Genomic DNA, 25,982 nt, shown 5'->3' with positions numbered 1-25,982 from the left:
TCCCGGCTCAAAATTCAAATTTCACTGTTGAATATTGACCCAGGGCCATTTTTCACAATTGATTATTGAAAGGTATTATAATGTTCTGGGGTCAATTTGCAAGGTTGAATATGGACATGGGACCATATTCTACTGTTGAATATATAAAGACGACAACATATTCAATATTAAATACTGATCAGGAACCAGTGTTGACGATTGAATATACAAAGTCGACGTTATGTTTCTGAAATCTAATTTCAACGTTGAATAGTGACAATGGAATATGGAATGGTGTCCAGGCGCGTAGCTGCCTATACGCTGGTACGCAGACGAACACACCAAATTTCAAGCAGAAAAACATCCAAAACAATGCTTTTGCACCCCCTTGTTCCCCTACAATGTCACCGCTCCTAAATTAATCCACTTCGAATAAGGGCTATAGCTACGTCCCTAGTGTAATAATATTCTGTGGTCTACTTTTAAGTTGAATTTAACCCTGGGACCATATGTTATCCATAAACATTCTTGTTTCATTTTGGGACTGATCAAGATGTTGACAACATATCAATCTACCAGATAAGAGATCAAAAAGATCAAGCTCAGATAGAATTAAGGAAGATCTAACGATGGTGGGAGCAATGATCCCACTTTGGTCTTTTGTTTGACATTTCAATATGAAAAAATGACATTAAGTTCTAGGGTCCATTTTCAACGTTAAATATCGACCCACGACCATTTTCGACAATTGCATATATTAAAACGACATAATGTTTCTGGGATCCATTTTCAACGTTGAATAAGGACCTTTGTCCTTTTTTAACAACTGAATATGGAAAACTGTAATATTTGTTTAGGGGTCCATTTTCAACGTTGAATATGGACCCGGGTCATTTGCTTTGACACTTAACTATTAAATATAAAAAGTTGTCATAATGTTCTGGGGTCCTTATTCAACGTTGAATATGGACCCACGACCATTCTCGACAATTAAACATATGAAAATGACATAACGGTTCCGGGATCTATTTTCAACTTTTAATATGGACCCGGGGCTACATTTTGACATTGGACTTGTGTCATGTTTTACTGGTGTCCAGTGTCGACGTTGAATATGTACCTATGTCACATTTTGACTATTGAATATGTACCTATGTCACATTTTGACTATTGAATATGTACCTATGTCACATTTTGACTATTGAATATGGAATACTGTAACAATTTTCAGAGGTCCATTTTCAACGTTGAATATGGACCCGGGTCACTTTTTGACTATTGAATGTTAAAAGGTTTCATGATTTTTTAGGTCAATTTGGTCAACGTGGAATAAAGACCCGCGGCGATGTTAAGTCATTCAATGTAGAAAATTGTCGAAATAATTTGGGGTTGTCTTTCATGCTCAACATGGACTAAGGTAATTTTAACCAGTATTAAATTGAAAAGAAAGTATGAAAAGTAGGTCACAATGACATTCTTATGTCAAAACAGTTGAATGTTTGTTTTGTAATCCGTTGACAATTTAAAAAAATACATGCATGTTGTATTATGTAGTTTGATTTTTGAAAATTATGTCACAGGGACGTGATTTGGTTAACATCTTTTTTTCATTTTTGCTAATTTCTGAACCAAATGACATTTCTAATAATGTACGTCTAATTTTGAAAAGTAGGTTTTAGTATAATTTCTGAATCCTGAAACAATTTATAAAGTTGAGGTTAAACCAGAAAAAAGTAGTTCTTATGTACTTGGCTGGGAAAAATATGTGTAAAGTTCTTAACCCTGTGACAACGTCTTTAAATATAGATCAAATTATTTGGTCAAAAAACGGGTTTTTTACAATCTCTTTTTTCCGATGACTATTTTGGATAATGGAGGTCAAACTTTCAAAATAAGCACACGGTTACCTAATGTTGTCAAACAACTGTTAAATATTACCTATGACCCTTTTTGATAATGTAGGTCAAATTTTGAAAATGTTGTCTAACATCTGTTAAATGTTTATTTTTGACCCCTCCGACCATTTTTGCTAATGTAGGTCATATCCTCAAAACTAGGTCACAGTGACCCAATTAGGTCCAACCACAGTTTAATGTTTATTTCTTCACCCGATGACAGCTTTTTATAACGTCAGTCAAATTTCCAAAAGTAGCTCACATTGACCTAATTAGGTCAGACATCCATACTGGGCTGTTTTCTGGAAATAAGAGGCAGGACTTTATTAAGCATAATCTAAGTGGATATTTTAAATCACTATATTAATTTTTCATATGGTTCACTTTTCGACAGAGGTCCATTTTCAACGTGTAATTAAGTAATGTTATAATACCAACCAAACTTAAGAAAACCTATGATCTACGGGACTATGCGATGTTGATATCAAAAAACCACGGTGTGATAGGAGTGTTTATATCAAATAGTTTGGAAGGTCGACAGTCATAGCCAAACAGCTCACAATCGGGTCCAAACAGCTTACTTAAACTGTCCATGTCCTTCTTATCTACCGTGGAAAAGGCCTCTATCAAAGCGTCGTGTTTGTTCTTTTTAGCTACGTTTTTGTCAACTGCATCTCCCATTCCTTGATATATCAATGCCGTGAGGGTTTCTTTGGTCAATCTTTCACTTTGATCTTGCCTTATCGGGTATTTGGAATTTTTACTGATAACACCTCGAATTTGAAACTTTTTCCACATTCGTTGTTGCGCTTCAAAGAATGATACTTTACAATCGCGGTACCCTTTATGGAATGCAAATAGCATGTTCACTTGATCACGAATAGTGTCATTTAAACTCTGGCCTCGAAAATCTATCTCGAGCGATTTCTTGAGGTTGGTTTTCCCCATTCGATCTAAAAGATAAAACGTGTCTTCTGAAAGGGTTTCGAGTGTACCTATCACATCATAGTTGTAGTGACATGGATCACAATGTTCATACTGAGGTGTAAAATGGCCGTTCCGTTTTATGTTGTGTTTATCAGAATAGAGAACAGTCTTAACAAACTCGCTGAACGTCAGGTCATGCCCACATCTCAAATCAACACTGCTGGGATTCTTCCTGAAAATTGATATTCCGAAAGCACCGATATTTCTCCAGAACATTACATTTGGTGAAAACAACTTGTCAACATAACCCGAGAATAAGCGTCCATATGGCTCTCTAACAAACATAAAAGATAAGGATTTGTCCACGAAGTCATCTGCTTGATTGTCACTCATTAACGCAATGGAATCGAATTTCTTCAGGGCCGGTACAGAGGGGTCGAAAGGTGAAGTGGCCTTGGATTGTCCTACCACAATCTAAATAAACAGGATGTTGATATATAATAATTGCATGCACGATGTTATATTTTATTTACCATGGCTATTTTTATCTAAGAACCACAACCCTGCGTCAAATACTCGTTCAAGGAAACATTAAAAGTGAAAGCAAATAAAGCAAAACAAAACAAAACAAACAATTATTATTTCTTTTCCGATTTGTTTTTAGAATATGACGCACCGGTTAGTAAGCGCACGGGTTAGTAACCGCACAGTTAAACTACCTCAAAGTGTTATGCATTAGTTAATTACATGTATCAGACAGTTTCGCGCTCCGGCTATTTACATCAAAACGTCCCATTTTGATGTTTACAGTGCCGTATTAAGAAGTATAAAGTGCCGTATTAAGCAGTATAAAGTGCCGTATTAAGCAGTATACAGTGCCGTATTAAGCAGTATACAGTGCCGTATTAAGCAGTATAAAGTGCCGTATTAAGCAGTATATGAAGGATCATTTACAAACTCTTAACGGATTGATACCCAGACGAAACAAACAAGAATGAGAAAACGGTAAGAATTTTCTATCTCTAAAGTCGTGCTAACCTTCACTAGCTGCTGGTAGCGTGTCCTGGTAAACTTCATGTGCCTTTCTCGCACTGATTATCTGCCTGTGTGTTGATCCTATTGTGTTTCAAATAGTAAATAAATTCTAAACGAAATGTAGAAATGTGAGGTGGTCTGAAACGCTGATAGCGTTGCTATTTTTTAAACATAAATTTTACACATTTTTTACCAATGAAATACAAGTTTTATTTTACAATATTGCTGATGTTTCTCTTCAGTGATAAATATCACTAAATAAGTACATCGACCAATAAGAGAGTTTCATGTGAATAATAACAACTTATGGACTTTGAGGTCTCACGGACTCCCTGACATTTTCTGATTGTGACGTTATTTATTATTTGAAACCAATACAAAACAGCAACTCAGTATTCATGGTTGTAAACTGAAGCTTGATGTTAGTAAATAAACTTGTAATAGATGATAGTAACAAGAGGCCCAATGGGCCTGCATCGCTCACCTGGTATTAATCTCACATTTGTAACCTTAAAAGTGGACAAAAATCAACACAAGCAAAATATCGGTACTTATGACTGTAAGTCATTCAAAAGAACCTGTTAATAGATTTTAACACATTTGACCCCTGTGACTAAGAAAGTCGAAGAAGGTCATTACGTTGAACAAACCTTTCGGTTATCCAGAAGAAGTTGTTTAAAGATTTAAAACGTATTTGATCCCTGTGACCTTGAATATAAGTCAAAGTCATTGATTTTAATAACCTTGATAGCCCTTCATCCAAGCATGCTCTAGCGAAATATCAGCAATCTTGGCTTTTCGGTTACTCAGAAGATGTAGTTTAAAGGTTTTGAGCATATTTGACCCTGTAACCTTGAATATAAGTCTGTAACCTTGAATATAAGTCAAGGTCATTCGAGTAAACAAACTATGTAGACCTTTATCCCAGTATGTTACTTGCCAAATATCATCATCTTTGGCCTTCTGGTTATTTAGAAGGTGATCTAAAATGTACATAAACAGAACTTTCTGTGTTTCATAATGAATAACCGGTACAATTTGTGTTTGTTTCCCTCCTGCGTGACAGTCGGGCACGTGTTGGCCTATTGGCCTAGCACTCGTGACGTACATAGCAGTTATCCAACAAGAATATTTTATATACAGAGATAAAAATATTACCCTATACACACGTTTCCAAAAAGTGGACGCCGACTTCTGTATGGGACAGTAGGCTAGTCGCTGTGGTCGATCAATGAGGATATTTTTCCTGCCATTTCCTTGTGCCTTCTGACCTCTATACTTGTATCTAGGTTCTGTACATACTGTCGTGACCCGGTCTCGTCTCACTTTGTAGATATCCCTCAATTCAGATGTATTGCTGTTGTTTGCTCTGACATTTGTAAGACTTGTTTCTCGAACCTGGAAAGAATCATCACCACACAAACTTAGATGACAAAAAAGATTATCATGTAGATATGACTTCAACCAGTTTCACCTATTGAAGTTCAATAGTGTAAAAAAAGTAATAGAGGATATTTAATGGTGTCTTCAGTTATAACAAACATATTTTATGAATGTGGCAAATATTTTGATATTTTTAACGAGTGCCACACGAGTGAAATATATTTGTTATTACTGAAGACACCATTACATTTTCTACATTTTTAAAGCATAAAACACGAAAAATGTAATGTATTAAAAAAGGGGCGGGAATCAGAAGCGTAATAATTAGCGCCATATTATAATGACGTCACGCTTGACAACAAGGCTGCGCGCCATTTTGAATGGGATACTCAACGCAATTCCGACGTTTTTTGCTATTATCTTGTATGATTGCTTATAAAAACGTAAGTAATTGTATATTTAACGTCTGTGAAGGCAAATTCGTCACATTAGTAAGGGTTTCTGTTAATAATTCGACCAAATAGGCATGTATCAACATGTCGATAAGCACCAATACAGAAGAAGATTCGACTGAAATGCCTATAAATAAACATTGTTGTAAAACACGCCTGAATGGCGTCACGCAGCAACATTTGTGACGTCATCAGGCCTTCCGTGGTTTTGCTCAAAGGTGCAGGCAGTTTCGCAACCTTCAAACATTTAACTTATTTACAAGTAATCTAAGTTAGTTTCGGTAACTTGAAGAAACTGATTAATGTTGTTTGAGAACGATGACGGGTATCGGCTGAGATGATGTCAATTTACATGATACGCAATAAAGACTCAGTCCTTTACCAATTTAAACGTCCAAATCGCTGCCCAATATTATATTTTTCATCGGTGAGGATGATGAGAGGGTCCAGGGCTTTCAACGATCGCCCTCCCCTTCTATTTCTATAACCATACATTGTAAGGACATTGTACATTGTACATTGTACATGTACCAAAGTACACTTGCAGAAAAACAATTTACTTGCATTAACTGCAATTAGTGTTAAGATATGGGTATTTTCATGTTTATGTAATAAATTTACACTAAATAACAACCAACTGGCCTCAGATTAATGAGTTTAACTGACGAGATGTCCGTCGCACAGACCAATTTTTTAAGATTCGTTGTGTTACAAGATATTTTATAACTGTTTTGATTAAAAGTATAGCTTTTCCCTTCTTATACCTCTTATTGTCAAAATATTTGAAGGATTTAACTGTGTTGAAGACTATGGTGACGTTATTTACGTCACATCTTATGTATTATGACGTCATATGGCATTTTCGTCACAGGGTGGCGAATTTTGGTGCATGGCGAATTTGCCTGCACTAACTTTAGGTAAATATCTAAGTATGTGTACCAAACATTTACCATAACAACCACTTATTCTACCGTCGCTTCATTTGAATCTGAACGAAAACGCGTTTCCTTTGAATGCAGCGAAAAGAAGATACCGTTATGATTGGTCAATACCAAAAAGTGGTATTTTCACACGGTGAAAATATCACTTTTGATATTTGTCACAGTGTGAAAGATATCAGTTTTATCACCTTAAAAAAATCCGATACTTCTGAGTTCACCGGCAAACATGTAATAAATTCATATATTTTATGTATGTAGAACTTACAGACGACTATAGATACGAGCAACACACGTGAATTGTACTCTTTTTAACCCTTCGACTGCCGCAGGGCCGATTTGCCGCAGGGCCGATTTGGGCCGATCTGATTTTTACGTTGACTGCCGCAGGGCCGATCTGGGCCGATCGGCTTTTAACGAATTTTAACGTCACGCTCGGCATTGTCCATGACGTCATCAATTCATGTGACATGAGACGATCTGGAAACTATTTGTTCTGTGAGGCGATTTATGCTCAAATTTCAATCATTGTAATCAATTATATCGGTATCGCAGACGCACATATCGTATACCAATGGAAAGCTGAGAACCCGATCTTGATGCTCGTATTTAAAAACAATGACATGCTTTTCCCTTTCTTTGAAATACCCGACATAACAGATATAAGCTTACCTTTTCATCTGGATTTGCTTGACCATACATCAGATATGCTTGATGTGGTATTTCTGAAAATGAATGTTTAGTAACAAACGTCATTCAAAATATCAGAAAGAAACAAATAAATAAACGTGTACACATACATTTATATTGACATTTCCATTGCAAGTTCCCCTTTTAGCATTACCAGAGAAAACTGTGTTCATAGAGTCATGTACGTTACAACCAAACATGTTTGTGACAATAGATTGTTCCAGGGCTCTCGTTTACGCTGACACAGACACTTCATTACGTTAAAACAAAACATGTTTGTGACGATATATTGTTCCAGGGCTCTCGTTTGCACTGACACAGACACTTCATTACGTTAAAACAAAACATGTTTGTGACGATATATTGTTCCAGGGCTCCCGTTTACACTGACACAGACACTTCAGTACGTTAAAACCAAGCATGTTTGTGACGATATATTGTTCCAGGGCTCTCGTTTACGCTGACACAGACACTTCATTACGTTAAAACAAAACATGTTTGTGACGATATATTGTTCCAGGGCTCCCGTTTACACTGACACAGACACTTCAGTACGTTAAAACCAAGCATGTTTGTGACAATAGATTGTTCTAGGGCTCTCGTTTACACTGACACAGACACTTCAGTACGTTAAAACCAAGCATGTTTGTGACAATAGATTGTTTCAGGGCTCTCGTTTACACTGACACAGACACTTCATTACGTTACAACCAAACATGTTTGTGACAATAGATTGTTTCAGGGCTCTCGTTTGCACTGACACAGACACTTCAGGATTAAAATATAAAAGGGGATACTTACATTTTGCTAAATGATAACTTAAAAATTAGAATGTAGATATAGGGCTTGAACGCCATTTTCTTCATGTTCTATATGTTCATACAAGCATGAAATTTAAAAATGCCTTTTAATCCTTAGTTGATATTTTTCCAGGTTCAAATTGATATAACCTACATTTGGAAAACATATTTTTTACTAAAATTATAAAATCAATCTTGATAATCCTACAACTACTGCAGTAAATGGTAGTTTCTAGCCTTGGTAAAATGTGATATATAATCTTCAATAAGATAATTTATTTATATCTAATCGCAAGGTTGAGCACCATTGTATGTGTATTTACCTGAGTTGTGACAGAGACTGAGGGGTGACACACATTGATATCTATCGTTTTAGGCAGTAATTTGTCTGCACCTCTTTAACAGTACGTCACAATCAGGCTGATACCGATCTCCAGCTAGGGCAACGTATTCTAATCACGAGTTGACGAATTATGTAAGGTTATAAAAATGATCTCGTTTGCGTTCCCTATTTCATCGAATATTTACTCTTGTTTGGAAGAACTGTAATTATCAAAACAATTAGTCTTATAACATAAATTATCTATATAACTTAAGCACCCGGTGTCGTGTCAGGTCTTTGTAGCTCCACCAAACATTTCGCCGGCATTGAGAACTACATTGTATCTTCTCAAACCGGTACCTCATTAGCGGTATCGTCCCTGAATTATGTTTCAGTTGTTTCCTTATATGCCAAATGATATATGAATGATATTTCCAATCCAGTGAATGTTTCTAAAAGAACTGTACAGACAATATTTCATTTTGAGGAATAGTATCGGTAGAATCCGTATAAGTCTAACCATTACAACAGTAAATCCGCTCAAAAAACAGTCTCTTGAACAAAACCGAAATTCTGTGATATCTTCGGAAGAAACACAAGTTGTTCTTGGTACAAGATAAAAACGCTTATAAATGGAGAGACGCCAGGTAAAGAGGCGTTCTAGGTGTCCTGGTGCACAATCTAATCGACTGAGAGGTGACACAGACTGAGGGGTGACATAGACTGAGGAGTGACACAGACTGAGGGGTGACATAGACTGAGGAGTGACACAGACTGAGGGGTGACACAGACTAAGGAGTGACACAGATTGAGGAGTGACACAGACTGAGGAGTGACATAGACTGAGGGGTGACACGGACTGAGAGATGACACAGACTGAGGGGTGATAGACTGAGGGGTGACACAGACTGAGGGGTGACACAGACTGAGGGCTGACACAGACTGAAGGGAGACACAGACTGAGTGGTGACACAGACTGAGGAGTGACACGGACTGAGGGGTGACACAGACTGAGGGGTGACACAGACTGAGAGATGACACAGACTGAGGGGTGACATAGACTGAGGAGTGACACAGACTGAGGGGTGACACGGACTGAGGGGTGACACAGACTGAGGGGTGACATAGACTGAGGAGTGACACAGACTGAGGGGTGAGGAGTGACACAGACTGAGGGGTGACACAGACTGAGGGGGGACACAGACTGAGGGGTGACACAGACTGAGGGGTGACATAGACGGAGGAGTGACACAGACTGAGGGGTGACACAGACTAAGGAGTCACACAGATTGAGGAGTGACACAGACTGAGGAGTGACATAGACTGAGGGGTGATACGGACTGAGAGATGACACAGACTGAGGGGTGATAGACTGAGGGGTGACACAGACTGAGGGGTGACATAGACTGAGGAGTGACACAGACTGAGGGGTGACACAGACTGAGGGGTGACACAGACTGAGGAGTGACACAGACTGAGGGATGACACGGACTGAGGGCTGACATCGAATGGGAGAAAAAATCTGGGATCAATGTGTACGGTCAGTGGTAGCGAAATGTTTTAACAACAAGCCCTCATTCCTAAAAAAAATCTCAACTTTTATTCCTTAGGTTTGACAACTTATTGGATAACTATATTTTACAATAAATAGTCATTTGTCCATACATCCGAGAGAAAAAAGACAATATTTGACATAATTAACCCAGTTAAAGCAGTTGCCTGTATTGCTACTACTTAAAAAAGAATACGCAGTTTGCAAAATACAATTTTTCGAATCCATTAGTTTTAACCAATATTTTATCATTCTGAATTTTCTTATATATTCCAAAGGATATCGACCTTATTCAAAATAAACCATTGCATTGCAAGTCGACTTCTTTACTTCTTACAGAAGTGTAAGTGTACCCTCTCAATATCTGTACGCTTTGTAGATCCCCAAACTTCACATGTAAAATGCAATATACTGCAAACATACGTATCAAATAAATGCAATAACGTTGTACAGTTTAGGCTCAAGTTAGAATAGCTTGAAAAAAGAGCATACATGGCCTTTCGTCCTTGGTCAGATAACTGTTTCTGTATATGACTGAATCTATTATTGAATTTAAGTTTTACTCCTAGGTAGCTGAAAACATCTACAACTTCCACCTTCAAACCATTATACATCCATCTTTCTCTATCTCGTATACGACCTCCATTTCTAAATACAACTATTTTGGTTTTCTCAGTGTTAACTGTTAATTTCCATTTAATAGAATACACATTCAGATTATCTAAAAGACTCTGTAAACCTTCAATAGTTTCGGAAAACATTACTAAGTCATCCGCATACATGAACAAAAACTAAAAACAATAAAGGAGATAATATTTCCGCTTGCATTAATCCAACATTGTACCCAAAATAATTAGAACATTTACCGTTAATTGATACACAAGATTTAACTGATTGGTACAATGACTTAATGACGAATAACATTTCCCCTCGAATATCAAGCTTAGTCAGCTTACGCCATAAGCTTAATCTATCAACAAAATCAAACGCGTTGCGAAAGTCCACAAATTAAAGCAACAGTACAAACGTTTCTTCGAAGATAAAGTTTTCGTTATAATGTGTAAATTTATTAGTAAATTGTATTTTGGTGTACGCAACTTTAGCCTTTGCCAAGGCAGTTAGAGTTAGCTCCCTTAGCTCCCCATGCTAGTTCCGGTCTTTTAACAGCATTAGCAGAGCAAGATGGCAGCAGCCTCACAGTGCTTTATATAAATATAAAATCCAGCGACATCGCGATGAACGCTTACAATCTAAGAGAGCGATCAAGCTCACTAATGACATTCCTCCAAAACTGTGACAGCGAGGAGACCGATGATAATGTACATCGGAAAGAAAATGCTTCTCAATCTAGTGACGAACATCAGGGTGATGATGGCCGGCATGATGCCTGTGGAGGCCCACCACCATCAGCGATGAGTGACAAACCAGAAGCCGAGCTCGAAAAGGAACTCGATAGTTTAAAAGCGGAGTTAAGAAAAGGGGCTCTCTGCAAGGAGATCGAATATTGTCGGCGGAAAATTTATGAACAAAATCGCCCCTTCGTCTCCGCCCCTCCACGTGATCGCCAGGAGGGTGGGTCATCAACAGAGAGAGAACGACCCAGCACTTCAGGTATGAACAATTTACTTGACTTAAATTTCCAGACACTGCTGCAGAATGTGAACAATACAAAAAAGTCTAAACCCCGCCTTGTACACAATTATCTTTGGCGCGATCCCACATTGATAGACGAGGACGAAATCGTCACATTCACCACCGCAAGGGTCAAAGTAAATCGTAAAATGGACAAAGATGACTACAAAATCAGCGTTGAACAATGAGGCTATGGTAATAGCAGAATTTTAGAAGAAATGATCGAGGCAAACGAGGTGGATGTTCGTGGTATCCGTGACTACCTGGATTATACAAAAACGATAAATCGACTCTTCAGCAAGTATGTGCGCGGCAGTGTTATGCTGTATGACCGGGAATATCGGGAGGCCCAACATAGTGAAGGTTTTCGATGGGGAACGCCACAAACCGCGATACAGAACTTTCAACTCGTACCTAAGCCAAACAACCTGACTGCTCAGGTACTTCAGGGTACGACGGTAAATTCAAAACGAGAGGGACAAGGTCGGGAACGGTCGACCCCACGAAAGCGTGGACCGTTTACTCCGGACAATCGAGAAATATGCAGGAAATTTAACAATGACGTGTGTGATTATAAATCGTGTAAACTTGCGCATGTCTGTTCGGTGTGTTATGCGGAGCACAGTGCGATTCATCATACAAACAAGGGATAGATCATGATCAGCCCAAGAATGAGGCCACTGTAAATAATGTACAAACTAGCTACAAGTTGAAATTGGAAGCCTGGCAGTCCCTCTTACCTGCGGATGACTTTGATAGGGAGTTTATTTTAGAGGGCGTGGCTACCGGTTTTCGCATTATCGATGAAGGTCTAGAGAAACACATCGTGCCCGTGGAGGAAGAAAACTATGCCTCTTGTAAGCAGTTTTCTGGTCTGGTCCAAGATCAGATACAAAGTGAGATAGCAAACGGTAACTATGTGATAACTGAGACAAAACCAGTGATAATAAGTGCGTTGGGGGCTATTCCAAAGTCAAAAACAAAGGTCAGACTAATACATGACGCGAGTCGCCCTACTGGTAAATCTATAAATAGTCATGTCAAGAGTGACTGTTCGTGTACTTATATGGACCTCCGGGAGGCAGCCAAACATATTTCACCTGGGTGCTATTTAGCCAAAGTGGATTTAGCGTCGGCTTACAGATCAGTAAATATCCACCCATTGAATTACAAAGCAACAGGTTTGAAATATCATTTCGATGGAAATGACAATCCAACATATATGTATGATACAAAATTGCCTTTTGGGGCATCCAAAAGTCCACAGATTTTTCAAAAACTCAGTAGTGCTGTATGTAGAATATTAAAATGTAAATATGGTTTCACAGCAATTGCCTACTTGGACGATTTTTTAGTGTTTGGCAATACTTATAATGAATGTTACAATGCTATGTGTAGATTGTTACAGCTGCTGCGACAGCTGGGTTTTGCGATTAACTGGTCCAAAGTAGAAGGTCCGGTAAGACAGATCATTTTTCTAGGCATAATGGTCAATACAATAACAATGACTTTTTCTTTGCCTAATGACAAGCTTCAGAGTTTCTCAGACGTGCTAAGGGAGTTTTCGGTACGAAAAAGGGCAAGTCGCAAGCAGCTTGAAGTATTAATAGGTAAATTAAACTGGGCGTCACAAGTAATAAGTGGGGGCCGCACATTCCTGAGGAGAGTAATTGATATGAAAGACAAACTTTGTGCCAATTCTCATAAGATACTTTTGACACCGGATTTTTTCGCGGACATAGGGTGGTGGATTTCATTCATCTCCGTTTTTAATGGCAGCTGCACGATTCATGACCCAAAACCTGTCACATCATTACAAACAGACGCGTCGTCGGACGGCGGGGGAGGTTATTTTAACGGTGATTATTTCTATGTGAATTGGAAATTGGATTTACCTCCCTTGGCTAACGAACATATAAACGTGAAAGAGTTTTGTGCAATATTTTTTGCTATTTGCCGCTGGGACAAGGTTTTGTGTGATAAGCGCGTCGTGATCTACAGTGACAATAAGTCTGCAGTGTCTTGGATAAACAAAGGCACTTCGAGGAACAGTCTAGTCATGCATCTGATACGTCATTTGTTTTGGATTTGTGCTATAAACAATATCGCTCTCAAAGCCATATATTATCCAGGAGAGTGGAACCGAGTTGCGGACACGTGTTCTCGACTACACGAGAGGGACAAATTATCATTATTGTACTCGTTGCTTCCTTCCCTTGCCTACAGTGACTTTTGTGTACATGAACTGTTTCAACATATGTCTCTATTGTTTATATGCTGTAGGTGGTTCAATGGTGGAGGAACTGGAGAGAGCTGCAATAAAATACAAAGACAAGGCATGGGCTAGTACTACAGCATCCACTTACCGTACACATATGCAGTGCTACTAACTTTTTGCGGAAGTATTAACTGTACATCTGTCCCAGCAGCATCGAAAGTCCTTCAACTATACGTCACTTACCTAGCTAAGGTTCGAGGATTTCGGTTCAACACTATCCAACAATATCTCAATATTGTGGTTCACATGCACAGACTGTCGGGTTTTGGGGACCCTGTGAACAAGGACTTTCAACTCAAACACCTACTCCAAGGTATTAAGCGCGAGCTGGGTACAGCCCAGTCACCAGTGGGGGCAATCACACCTCAGCAGCTTCATAGAATCAAGTCGACCTTGAACTTTACCAATTTGTCGGACATTACGTTTTGGTGTGCATGCTTAATTGCGTTTTATGGGCTCCTGCGCCCTGGGAACATTACGACCACTGGCGCATTTGATGGAGACCGAGATGTTCGTCGCATAGATCTTCTCCCTTATCCCTGGGGATATTTGTTGTGTTTACGCCGAACCAAGACTATACAGTTCAGGGAAAAACGTGTTGAAATCCTACTGCCCAGAACGGGGAATGATCTATGTCCTGCTACAGCGCTCAAATGTCTGTAGCTTATTACAGAGGCAGCAAATCCTCTGGGACCTCTCCTCCTAGTTAACGGTGGTTTAGCTCTCAGCTACAAGTGTTTTTGTGATAAATAGCGCAACTGCCTATGTCAAATAGGGGAGGAAGGCTCGAATATTCGAGGCCACTCTTTTCGTAGAGGAGGGGCCACTTGGCTTGCCAAGTTAGGGGTCCCACTTGACACCATCAAATCCATTGGTTATTGGGCAAGCGATGCTGTGTTTAGATACATAGAAACAGATTTTTCGCAAAAATTGATAACGGCAAAAGAGTTTGGCATGTCATTGTGTTAAGGCATCAATGTCCAGAAATTGCAAGGGAAAGGGACTTTTTGTGTGAGTCTAAGACGTTATTTTTTTTTTTAATATTGCAACAATAACGACCCCCAATGTAATGCGAAAGTTGCATTAATCGTTCTAAGTTCTGGACGAAATTCGAATTGTGCATCAGTAATAGGGTCATATTTTGTACACACATCTAAAATACGTTTATTTAGTACAGAGGTAAAAAGTTTACATAGACAACTTATTAAACTAATACCTCTAAAGTTATTAGGGTCATTTAAAACACCTTTCTTATGGACAGGAATAAGTATGGCTGACGACCAATTAGAAGGAAAATAACCAGATTCTAGTATATACATCTGTAATTAAACAACGTAGATAAAGTTGGAAGAAGTAATTCCTCACCAGCTTGTAAACATTCATTTAACAAACCATCAGGTCCATGTGATTTACCACATTTCAATTTCCGAATAGCATTTTTGACTTCTTGTAACGAAATACGAACATCTAATTACTCAAAAACAGTGTCAATCACTTCGTCATTGTTATCTACATTAACATCAAAGTAACAAACTCAATTATCTGCTTGTTGTTTGTTGTTTTGGGTTCGTATGTATTTTATTTGTAATTTTCTGTGTCTACCTGAGCTACGGGTGTGTGAAATTAACAGTTGGTCATGTATTTGTAGCTAGGTATCATCTCATTTCACTTTCTCTTTTTTAAGAGTTAATGTAAATTGAAGCAATCGTACATTGTGTACATATATCAACTGGGAACCGCTAATTTAATTTTATTTGTGATGACCTCATGTGCCTTTGACACAAGATTCATCAACTTCCAGACAAGATGTGAATTTAAAAGTAGAAAATAAAAATATATTATTGCAGAATGACTTACCTTTCTTATTTTGAACATGGTTCCTTCCTATGTATAAAGCTAGCAGAACTAATCCAGTTACACAGAGGAGTCTTGTTCGCGATTCCCGCATCGTTACTAGATGACGGTGTAACTAAACCTGTGCGCACTTTTAACGTAACACTTACTGGAATGTGTTCCGGGTGTGGTGGTCAGGCTAAACTTACAATGTATTCACACTCGAGACAGCTAGACAAACGTTAGCAATGCTCCTGTACTTGTATTTGTCCAATGAAATTTTGCTAAAGTTCTAAACGAAATACAGAGTGTACACCATTATGGCATCACACTTAGAGTCGGTGTCGCGTGACAAGACGGACACGTGGAGAAACACAATACATATGTAAACCCATTGAAGTACGTTATGGCCGAAGGGAAATTGTCACTGATGGTTTTAATACGGTGTGCACCCAGGCACGGTATATAGACATGTATCGATATAACCCATTACAAGGACATGATGTCCTCAGGAAAAATCAATTATTCAATTTTCAGAATAGGTCTTTAGGTCTTTTGAGCTATTTTCATGTTATTTTCTTTTTAAAATAAAACGACACACATTTAATAGAAGATTTTATTTACATTTTATTACAAAATACATCGAATAAAAGCATGAAAAAAAGAACCTAATGACTTTGCTTTATTTCTATAAAAACTAAAACATATAACTGCATACAGGTATAAATTACAGGTAGATTTAATTATATAGGTACATGTATTTTACAGTTATACAGTTCAATCGGCAGAGTGTGCTGGACCTGACATACATGTACACGCATGGTGCAACTGTACTGTTTTAGCACATATTAAGCGCAGATGATTTTTTGTATTTTCTAAAAGAAATGTAAAAGCCTAAAAGTTCATTAAAAATGTCAAAACAACAACTAAGAAATAGCAGAAAAACGACCAAATGCATGTTGAAGATAGAAACTTAACAATTTATAAATCCTTTTCATTTCTATAATTTGGCATTCTAATTGTGGTATCGTCCATATTATATTGTTTGAATTCAACTAACTTTTTGTTTGACACCAGTGTTGGATTTCTACAAGCTCGGATGAATCTTTTTTACTTAGAATTGTACTTGAAATGCTAGCTTCATGTAACACGTGCTCTCTAATCAGAAAATACAGAGACATTTGTTTTAGGTCATCTGAGACAAACTCTCAAGTGACCTTTTGCGGTCTCCTTTTGTCCGGCGTCGTGCGTCGTCCGTCGTGCGTCCGTAAACAATTTACATTTTCGACTTCTTCTCTAAAACCCATGAAACAATTTCAATGAAATTTTGCAGAAACCTTCCATGGCCAAAGGACAAGCAAACGATTAAATTATATGGTCCTCAGCACCCATGGGCCTGAGGGGCGGGGGCCAAAAAGGGTCAAATTAATAGAGTAAGCTTCACCTCCGTTTAACAGGAGTGAGTGTATTGGTCGTTGATATAGTAAGCTTCACTGTCGTGTAACAGGAGTGAGTGTATTGGTCGTTGATATAGTAAGCTTCACTGTCGTGTAACAGGAGTGAGTGTATTGGTCGTTGATATAGTAAGCTTCACTGTCGTGTAACAGGAGTGAGTGTATTGGTCGTTGATATAGTAAGCTTCACTGTCGTGTAACAGGAGTGAGTGTATTGGTCGTTGATATAGTAAGCTTCACTGTCGTGTAACAGGAGTGAGTGTATTGGTCGTTAATATAGTAAGTTTCACTGTCGTGTAACAGGAGTGAGTGTATTGGTCGTTGATATAGTAAGCTTCACTGTCGTGTAACAGGAGTGAGTGTATTGGTCGTTGATATAGTAAGCTTCACTGTCGTGTAACAGGAGTGAGTGTATTGGTCGTTGATATAGTAAGCTTCACTGTCGTGTAACAGGAGTGAGTGTATTGGTCGTTGATATAGTAAGCTTCACTGTCGTGTAACAGGAGTGAGTGTATTGGTCGTTAATATAGTAAGCTTCACTGTCGTGTAACAGGAGTGAGTGTATTGGTCGTTAATATAGTAAGCTTCACTGTCGTGTAACAGGAGTGAGTGTATTGGTCGTTAATAGAGTAAGCATCACCTCCGTGTAACAGGAGTGAGTGTATTGGTCGTTAATAGAGTAAGCATCACCTCCGTGTAACAGGAGTAAATGTATTGGTCGTTAATAGAGTAAGCATCACCTCCATGTAACAGGAGTGAGTGTATTGGTCGTTAATAGAGTAAGCATCACCTCCATGTAACAGGAGTGAGTGTATTGGTCGTTAATATAGTAAGCTTCACTGTCGTGTAACAGGAGTGAGTGTATTGGTCATTAATAGAGTAAGCATCACCTCCGTGTAACACGAGTTAATGTAATGGTCGTTAATAGAGTAAACATCACCTCCGTGTAACAGGAAGAAAATGTATTGGTCGTTAATAGAGTAAGCATCACCTCCGTGTAACAGAAGTAAATGTATTGGTCGTTAATAGAGTAAGCATCTCCTCCGTGTAACACGAGTTAATGTATTGGTCGTTAATAGAGTAAGCGTCACCTCCGTGTAACACGAGTTAATGTAATGGTCGTTAATAGAGTAAGCATAACCTCCGTGTTACAGGAGTGAGTGTATTGGTCGTTAATAGAGTAAGCACCACCTCCGTGTAACAGGAGTGAGTGTATTGGTTGTTAATAGAGTAAGCATCACCTCCGTGTTACAGGAGTGAGTGCATTGGTCGTTAATAGAGTAAGCATCACCTCCATGTAACAGGAGTGAGTGTATTGGTCGTTAATAGAGTAAACATCACCGCCGTGTAACAGGAGTAAATGTATTGGTCGTTAATAGACTAAGCATCACCTCCGTGTAACAGGAGTAAGTGTATTGGTCGTTAATAGAGTAAGCACCACCTCCGTGTTACAGGAGTGAGTGTATTGGTCGTTAATAGAGTAAGCATCCCCTCCGTGTAACAGGAGTAAGTGTATTGGTCGTTAATAGAGTAAGCATCACCACCGTGTAACAGGAGTGAGTGTATTGGTTGTTAATAGAGTAAGCATCACCTCCGTGTTACAGGAGTGAGTGTATTGGGCGTTAATAGAGTAAGCATCACCTCCGTGTTACAGGAGTGAGTGTATTGGTCGTTAATAGAGTAAACATCACCTCCGTGTAACAGGAGTAAATGTATCGGTCGTTAAGGTAACATGATGTGATTGTGTGTACGATCATACATGTTCTGGATTTAATTAGCTATCATAATGATACATTATCATAGGTCGTCGATATAAACCTGGAGTTAAATAGGAAAAGTTCAATACCGGAGATACTGAAGCTGGGGCTAGCAGAGACACGACCACGCCTATAGTAGCTAGTTAATAGGCTGCGCCAAGATAAAGCGTACATTTTCCCTTATTCTAACTGGTTAATCGTTGGTCTCAGGTTCGCCGAGATAAAGCGTACATTTACCCTGATTCTAACTTGCTAATCGTTGGTCTCAGGTTCGCCGATATAAATCATATTGACCCCGTGGTTCTAAGTTTGTCTTTCATGTGAATAAATTAACCACATGTTTCGAAATTTGATCCGGAATTTCATTCCGAAAGCCATGCCATGATTCTCCCTATTTGTATATCTAATATCTCGTGTTATCCTAAGACATGCTAGTTAATGTCAGTACGTTGTTATATAAACGTGATGGGGTAATATGGACCTCGGACTGCGTTAATTGAGATTTATCGAACGTTTGAGTTTAGTGTGTAATAGTTTTGATTGTTTGTGATATCAATATGATATATGCTTACTAGTTCATTTGGTAGGTCCATTAAGATTTACCCTCGAGTGGAACTATAGCCACACGACACGAACGATCCTAGCTACTTCATCGCGTATAAATACACTGCCGGAATTTTACTGATTATCATCACAGTGCCATACAATTGTTCACTTCTAAAGTGGGTAGCATGTTTAGTATACATTGTAGGTATGTAAATGGTATTGGTGGCTGGACTTATATATAAATCAATAGATATATTTTCAGTTCCTTCGAGACTAAATATTTGGCATACTCAAATACACTACACATTTCCGTAGTTGCACAACTTTCAAGTGACAAACCTTAAAATGACTTTACATTAATGGTAATAATACACAATACTCATAAATGCTACATTATTATCACGTTGTATCGGTTTTGAAGGAAATATATCATTGGCAAAAAACTCCAACCCCTTCTGTCTGCTATGCTATTTTTATTATCTACACAAGGCTTGTTATCCAATTTTTCTATACATTTGTTTACTTTCGTGACTTTTAACTTGTGGTGTTCCAAATTAGATGACACACCATTTTCCGTTATAAAGTATCTGATTAACCATTTGTGATATTATATGAAATATGTGCTTGCTAACTCTGGTATGTTTCTATATGCTTTATGCTTATAAGTTATGCTTATGTTATGATTAGTACTGTTCCTGCTTTTTAACATGCATGTACTATCTTCAAACTGTTTTCTGATTATTTTTGTAGTTTCTATGTGTAACAGAGCGCATGATTACTAGTCTTACGCTCAACAGATCGAGCTAAAGAGAAGTTCTCCATAGCCGAGCGAGATATTGCGGCTAGTATTTACCAGGGTTACATATGTACATAGTTTTTGCTGTATAATCCTACTTTTTCTACTAGCTTGCCTTTTACCTTGTTATTACTCTGTTTTTATACTTATGTTTGTCGTAAAAATCGCTCCACAGATCTAATGTTTCAATGTTATGCCATAAACGACAGTAAATAAAGATTCTTGTATCTTGTATCTTATACCAGTAAAGTTGGTGCCTGGGTATTGTTCTGATGTGACAGCTTATCATTTTGATATATACCGCTAAGTTAAATGGTACATAAACATCTGTTATTGACTTGAGAATATCGCTCAGTAGTATGGTATATATTTGTGTGTATATTGTCACAACAATGCAACCTGACATTGTGGACATGTTGACACAACCCTCGGGGATATGTTAGTCGGAACAACCCTGGGGGGACATGTAAGTAAGAACAACCCTCGGGGATATGTTAGTCGGAACAACCCGGGGGGGGGGGGCCATGTAAGTAAGAACACCCCTCGGGGATATGTTAGTCGGAACAACCCTGGAGGGGGGACATGTAAGTAAGAACAACCCTCGGGGATATGTTAGTCGGAACAACCCTTGGGGGACATGTAAGTAAGAACAACCCTCGGGGATATGTTAGTCGGAACAACCCTGGAGGGGGGACATGTAAGTAAGAACAACCCTCGGGGATATGTTAGTCGGAACAACCCTTGGGGGACATGTAAGTAAGAACAACCCTCGGGGATATGTTGCTAGAAAGTTAAATGGGTTCCCCAGGGATCTATCCTGGGCACTCCTCTTTTCAACATATTTATAAATAATATTTTTGATTGTGTTGAAGATTCATCTCTCTACAACCATGCAGATGATAATGCTATAGGTTACACCCATCAGGATCCTACTATCTTAAAATCCATTTTAGAAAAATATTGTTCTCATGTTATTGATTGGTTTAATAAAAATGATATGAAAGCTAATCCTGAAAAGTTTCAGGCAATCAGCATTGGAAAACGAACATTTGATAAAATCAAGTCTTTTGATGTTGGAGGCGTATCACTTAACTGTGAAAACAATGTCAAATTACTAGGTGTACATTTTGATAATTTATTGAACTTTGACTATCACATCTCAGAGCTCCGTAAAAAAGCCTCCAGACAATTATCTGTATTGAAAAGGATGGGTAAATTTTTGTCTAGGGAAGGGAGACAAATGATTTACAACTCTTTCCTTGCATCAAGTTTTAATTATTGCCCTCTTGTTTGGCATTTCTGTGCAGTAAAACGTGTACAGAAAATGGAAAAAAATCAAGAAAGATCACTACGTTTTGTATATAGTGATTTTTCGTCTTCCTTCGTACTTTTAGTCCAAAAATCAAACTCCGATTTACCACATATAAGACGTTTGAGAGACACGGCCTGTGAAGTCTATAAAATAGTTAAGAAAACTCTCCACGCTTTATCCAAGATATGATTGAAATAAAGGTAACTAATTATAATTGCAGACAAGAGAATACAGCTGTTTTACCTCGGGTCAACACTACAAGGTATGGACTCAAATCTTTCTCCTACGAGGCCGCTCGGTTGTGGAACAGCCTCCCCAATCAACTCAGGAAAGTAGACAGGTACGTACAATGAATTTAGGAGACTGGTCCAGACCTGGGATGGCCCCATTAGCTCTTGTACTGTCTGCCGCAGTGTGTAGTACATGTATATGTGGCTAGTCCGCTTTGCTTTTTGTTTAGTTTTGTGTGTGTTTTATGCTGCTTCTTCGGATTTGTGCGAATGTTTGCTCTTATTTTTTTTTTCATTTAATTTATTTTATTATGTTTCGTTTATTTTACACGTTGTAAATGGGTTTTATAGTGATGATAGTTGTAAATTGTATTTCATAATGACTGTTTTTTATGTGTATGTGCTTTGCTTCAATGTTTCATGCTAATATGTATTTTATGATAAAAAATTACTGTCATGCTATATGTATATATATTTAGCTTATAACTAAAATAACATGGGGGGAAGAATGTAGTTAGAAGAATAATAGTCTGTTTCTGAGTTGTGTTGGCAGTATTCACCTGTATTTACTTGTATCTAAGGTGGTGTTCTATCTAAGAACAGAACAGAACTTTATTGAACACTCAGATCGATACAAACGATAAATGAGTAACATACAAACGATACACAGCATTAGATTAGGTAAGCTAGCCTGGACACTGAAGTGTTTTCACATTTCAGAAAGTTCAAAGATTTTTCATTAATTTCATGTTAGTTGTGCAAAATATTTCACGGTATTTGATAGTATTTGGAAACCGGAAATGATATCAAGGACGTGCACATATCTGTTCTTGTTCTTTCATTAAAACCTTGCATTGTCAAATCAATCCAATGTTTTAATGTAAGAACAAGAATAGATATGTGCACGTCCTTGATTGGTTGGTTTTCTGTAGAAGTATACATCAGCGTAAAGAAAATGTTATTTTTTGGTAGAATATGTTCCATGGAAGTTGGCTGTTAACACGCGAAATTCTTATCAAGCGTCTATTCGAATTCAACCTGTCTCAATTTAGTAGAGGTTTTGTTCCCGACATTGTTAATATTTTACAAAAATACAATTTGTATCATATTATTGATGAATTTTTGAAGAGTGGTGTATTTCCAAACAAATGTCAATGGAAGTGTTTAGTCAATGACCATGTAAAAAACTATGAACAGTTTAATTTATGTGAAAGAATGAACGCTGATAGGGACTTCTCTCGCAATGAAAATATATATTTATGTCATTACTGTGGATCTATGCACAACTATCCTATTATGCATAGTGTACTCGAATGCTCACACACAGAGCTATTACGTGACCAGCTCTGGTGGTATGTACTCAGTACTGTAAAAGATATAGATTTTGTGTTTTATCTTAATGTAATGTAATTACCATCTACTACATGTTCTTCTTGGTGGTATTTTCAACTATGACTTATCTCCATATGAACTGGAGGACTTTAGAATAAAATCCATTGATTATTACTAAAATTCTTCAATACAGTGGTATTATGTAATTTATCCTTAGATATTTGAATGTTGTATACTGAGTAATATGATCACAAATTTACTTGTGTGTACCTCATGCTTCAGCAAGATTAATACATGAAATACATATATTTTTGTATTCATATTAGTAGGCAAGCATTCCCTACGTCTTTCCTGTTAGTGCAACTTACTACCATTCATAATATTGTTTGTATTGTATGAATTAATCTTGTGATATGTATTATTACAACTGAAATCATTGCATGGTTGCTCTGTTTCTTCAAGTTAATTATTGTATTGTATGTTGTTTATTTCACACCACTGTATGACTATATTGTATGACTTCGTGCAACGGGTTCTACTCAATGTATGATTGTATTGTAAGACTTATGTAACAGTAATACTGTCTATAATAATGATGTATAATTTATAGTGTGATGCTTGTAATACTGTTTATTACAATGTTGTATGATTGCTTAGTACGAGAAGTGTATTACTGTCTGTACTATTATATGATAATGTAGTTTGAGGAGTGTAAATATGTCTATTATATCAACGTGTGATGTAATTAAGAAATAATCAACATATGTGCGTGCATTATGGTGGAATATATAACGAGGGTGAGAAAATGTTGGTAAAAATAATTAACGAAGGCCGTAATTTGTTTTGCTTACCATTTATTAATTTAAGCCAGAAACCTATAATACGACTCTAAATATAAACTGTAAGAGGAAAACGTCCCAATTCACCATATAATATGTATAAAGGTGAACGTCTTTTAGCATTAATATTATTTCGGAGAAAATCCGTATGTACTTTTTCAATAATTGAGCAATTTTCAAAACCCCAAATCTCACAACCGTATAACAATATTGGTAAAATTGTTTGATCAAAAAGTTCAATCCGACAATCAATTGGCAAATTTAAATTGCAGGTCCTTGATTTCTATATAACATAGCCTTATAATTAGTGGCCGAACCTTTTATATGTTTTTTTTTGCCAGGGAAAAGGAAAAGTTTTTAGAAAAAGTTGATCCAAGATATTTACAGCAATCGATAATTTCTAGAACATTATCAAATATACAAAAAGCTGGAAGCTGATCATATTTAATTTGATAATACATCATATAAGAGTTAAGATTTTTAGTAACAAAAGTTAAAAATTTAAAATATTTCAACATTAATTATATATAAAGATATCTAAATAACTGTATTAAATAAATCCATTCTGTAGTCCTTTGTGCTGCCGATATTATTGTATTTTGTAATAATTTTGTGATTTAAACATATTATTAAAATAATAATATAAATAGTTATAAAATAGAGCTTTTCTTTATTATTGTAATATTTAATAATATGCCTTAAATACCTAGTAATAATGATTATTTGTGACTAAGAGTGTGGTATTTAATAGTTGATAATTAAACTTTAAAAAGAATCATCTGAATCCCTAGATGTTAGAAATATACTGTAACTATCTATAGCTATCATTTCCATCCTGGTGAGCTAGAAGTAATCACATGCTAATTAGTGAGATAACGATGAGTTTTACCATTATCTAACCACACCTTGAGAACAGGACGATGGACTTTATGGAGTACCTGAACGCAGCATCACATCTCTTACATCTAGGATAAATTACAACAGAAATGTGTGACACTTGACTGTTGGAGTGTAGTGTATATTTGCGATAATAACAGTTTTTTGCTTGGCCTTTTTTATAATGACGCAACAATCCCACATATTTTGTATTTCGGCATCATTTGTTTGTGTTAAAATAAAAATAAATGAAATTACTAGTGTCAATTGGAGGGTAAAACAAATCATAAATATTTAAAATGATGTCTTATCTTCAAAGCGAAGCTGTACTGTACATGCATACAGGAATTTGATGACATGATACTATAGAGGATAAATCAATGTGTATGTTATCAAAATATCAATTAAATGTTAAATTGATTTGAAAAATATTTGATTACTTAGTTAAGGAAAAAGATAACATGCCTAAATGTTAAAACAAGTGAATCTGAACGTGGATTCGAATTTGCACCGTTCACTTCTTCTTGTCAAAAGTAAACTGCGTTACACATTCGGCTACATCGGACATACACTAATATGGAAAGACAATATGTTTTAACACAAGAAACACCTGTCGCAGTTTTGCGGGACTTGATCAATCATGTTTTTGATTATTTTGAGCATTTTCCCAAACAGCCAATGGAGAACCACTTTCCCGTTATACATTTTATTTTTGGATATTACATCACGGAATCAAAAAATGTATTCAAAAGTTGGTCCTCAGATGGGAAAGTGATGAAAGTGTTTTTTCAAGTCTGGGAAACGCCTGCACTTACATAGATATAGTGAATATGGCTATATTTACAGTATTACATTAACAAATACCTAATGTCTAAGCTGTTCAAAATTCACGTTCAATTGGTTTGATATCTATTCCATGAATTTTTGCTACCAGAAATTAGTTACTAATTGTATTTTCCCCGTATTCATAAATGCCGACTTAGGGAAATATGGTCAGTTTTCCGCCATAGCTCTTTAAGGTAGAAGAATATAGTAGAAATGTCCCGACTCTGATAAACAAGGCACATTTCGAGGAAATGTAAAAACAGCGGATTTACCCTACACAACACATGTATACATGTATA

At 37.2% G+C, this 25,982-nt stretch overlaps 1 protein-coding gene across 1 annotated transcript; it reads right to left on the bottom strand.

The window, feature by feature from the left end:
- Window positions 1-1,039: 1,039 nt before the first annotated feature.
- Window positions 1,040-16,029, bottom strand: LOC110440410 (carbohydrate sulfotransferase 11-like). The gene is made up of 4 exons (XM_021483475.1): window positions 15,741-16,029; window positions 7,282-7,334; window positions 4,995-5,234; window positions 1,040-3,275 (listed from the first exon to the last, which is right to left on the bottom strand). Exons 1-4 carry the CDS (start codon window positions 15,829-15,831, stop codon window positions 2,343-2,345), a joined length of 1,317 nt encoding a protein of 438 aa, XP_021339150.1. The 5' UTR covers window positions 15,832-16,029; the 3' UTR covers window positions 1,040-2,342.
- Between the last annotated feature and the right edge of the window lie 9,953 nt (window positions 16,030-25,982).

The sequence above is a fragment of the Mizuhopecten yessoensis genome, unplaced genomic scaffold (genome assembly GCF_002113885.1).
Source record: "Mizuhopecten yessoensis strain PY_sf001 unplaced genomic scaffold, ASM211388v2 scaffold1749, whole genome shotgun sequence".
Taxonomy (NCBI): Eukaryota; Metazoa; Mollusca; class Bivalvia; order Pectinida; family Pectinidae; genus Mizuhopecten; species Mizuhopecten yessoensis.
The sequence above is the reverse complement of the archived record's forward strand: the minus strand, read 5'-3'. Positions and strand labels throughout refer to the sequence as shown.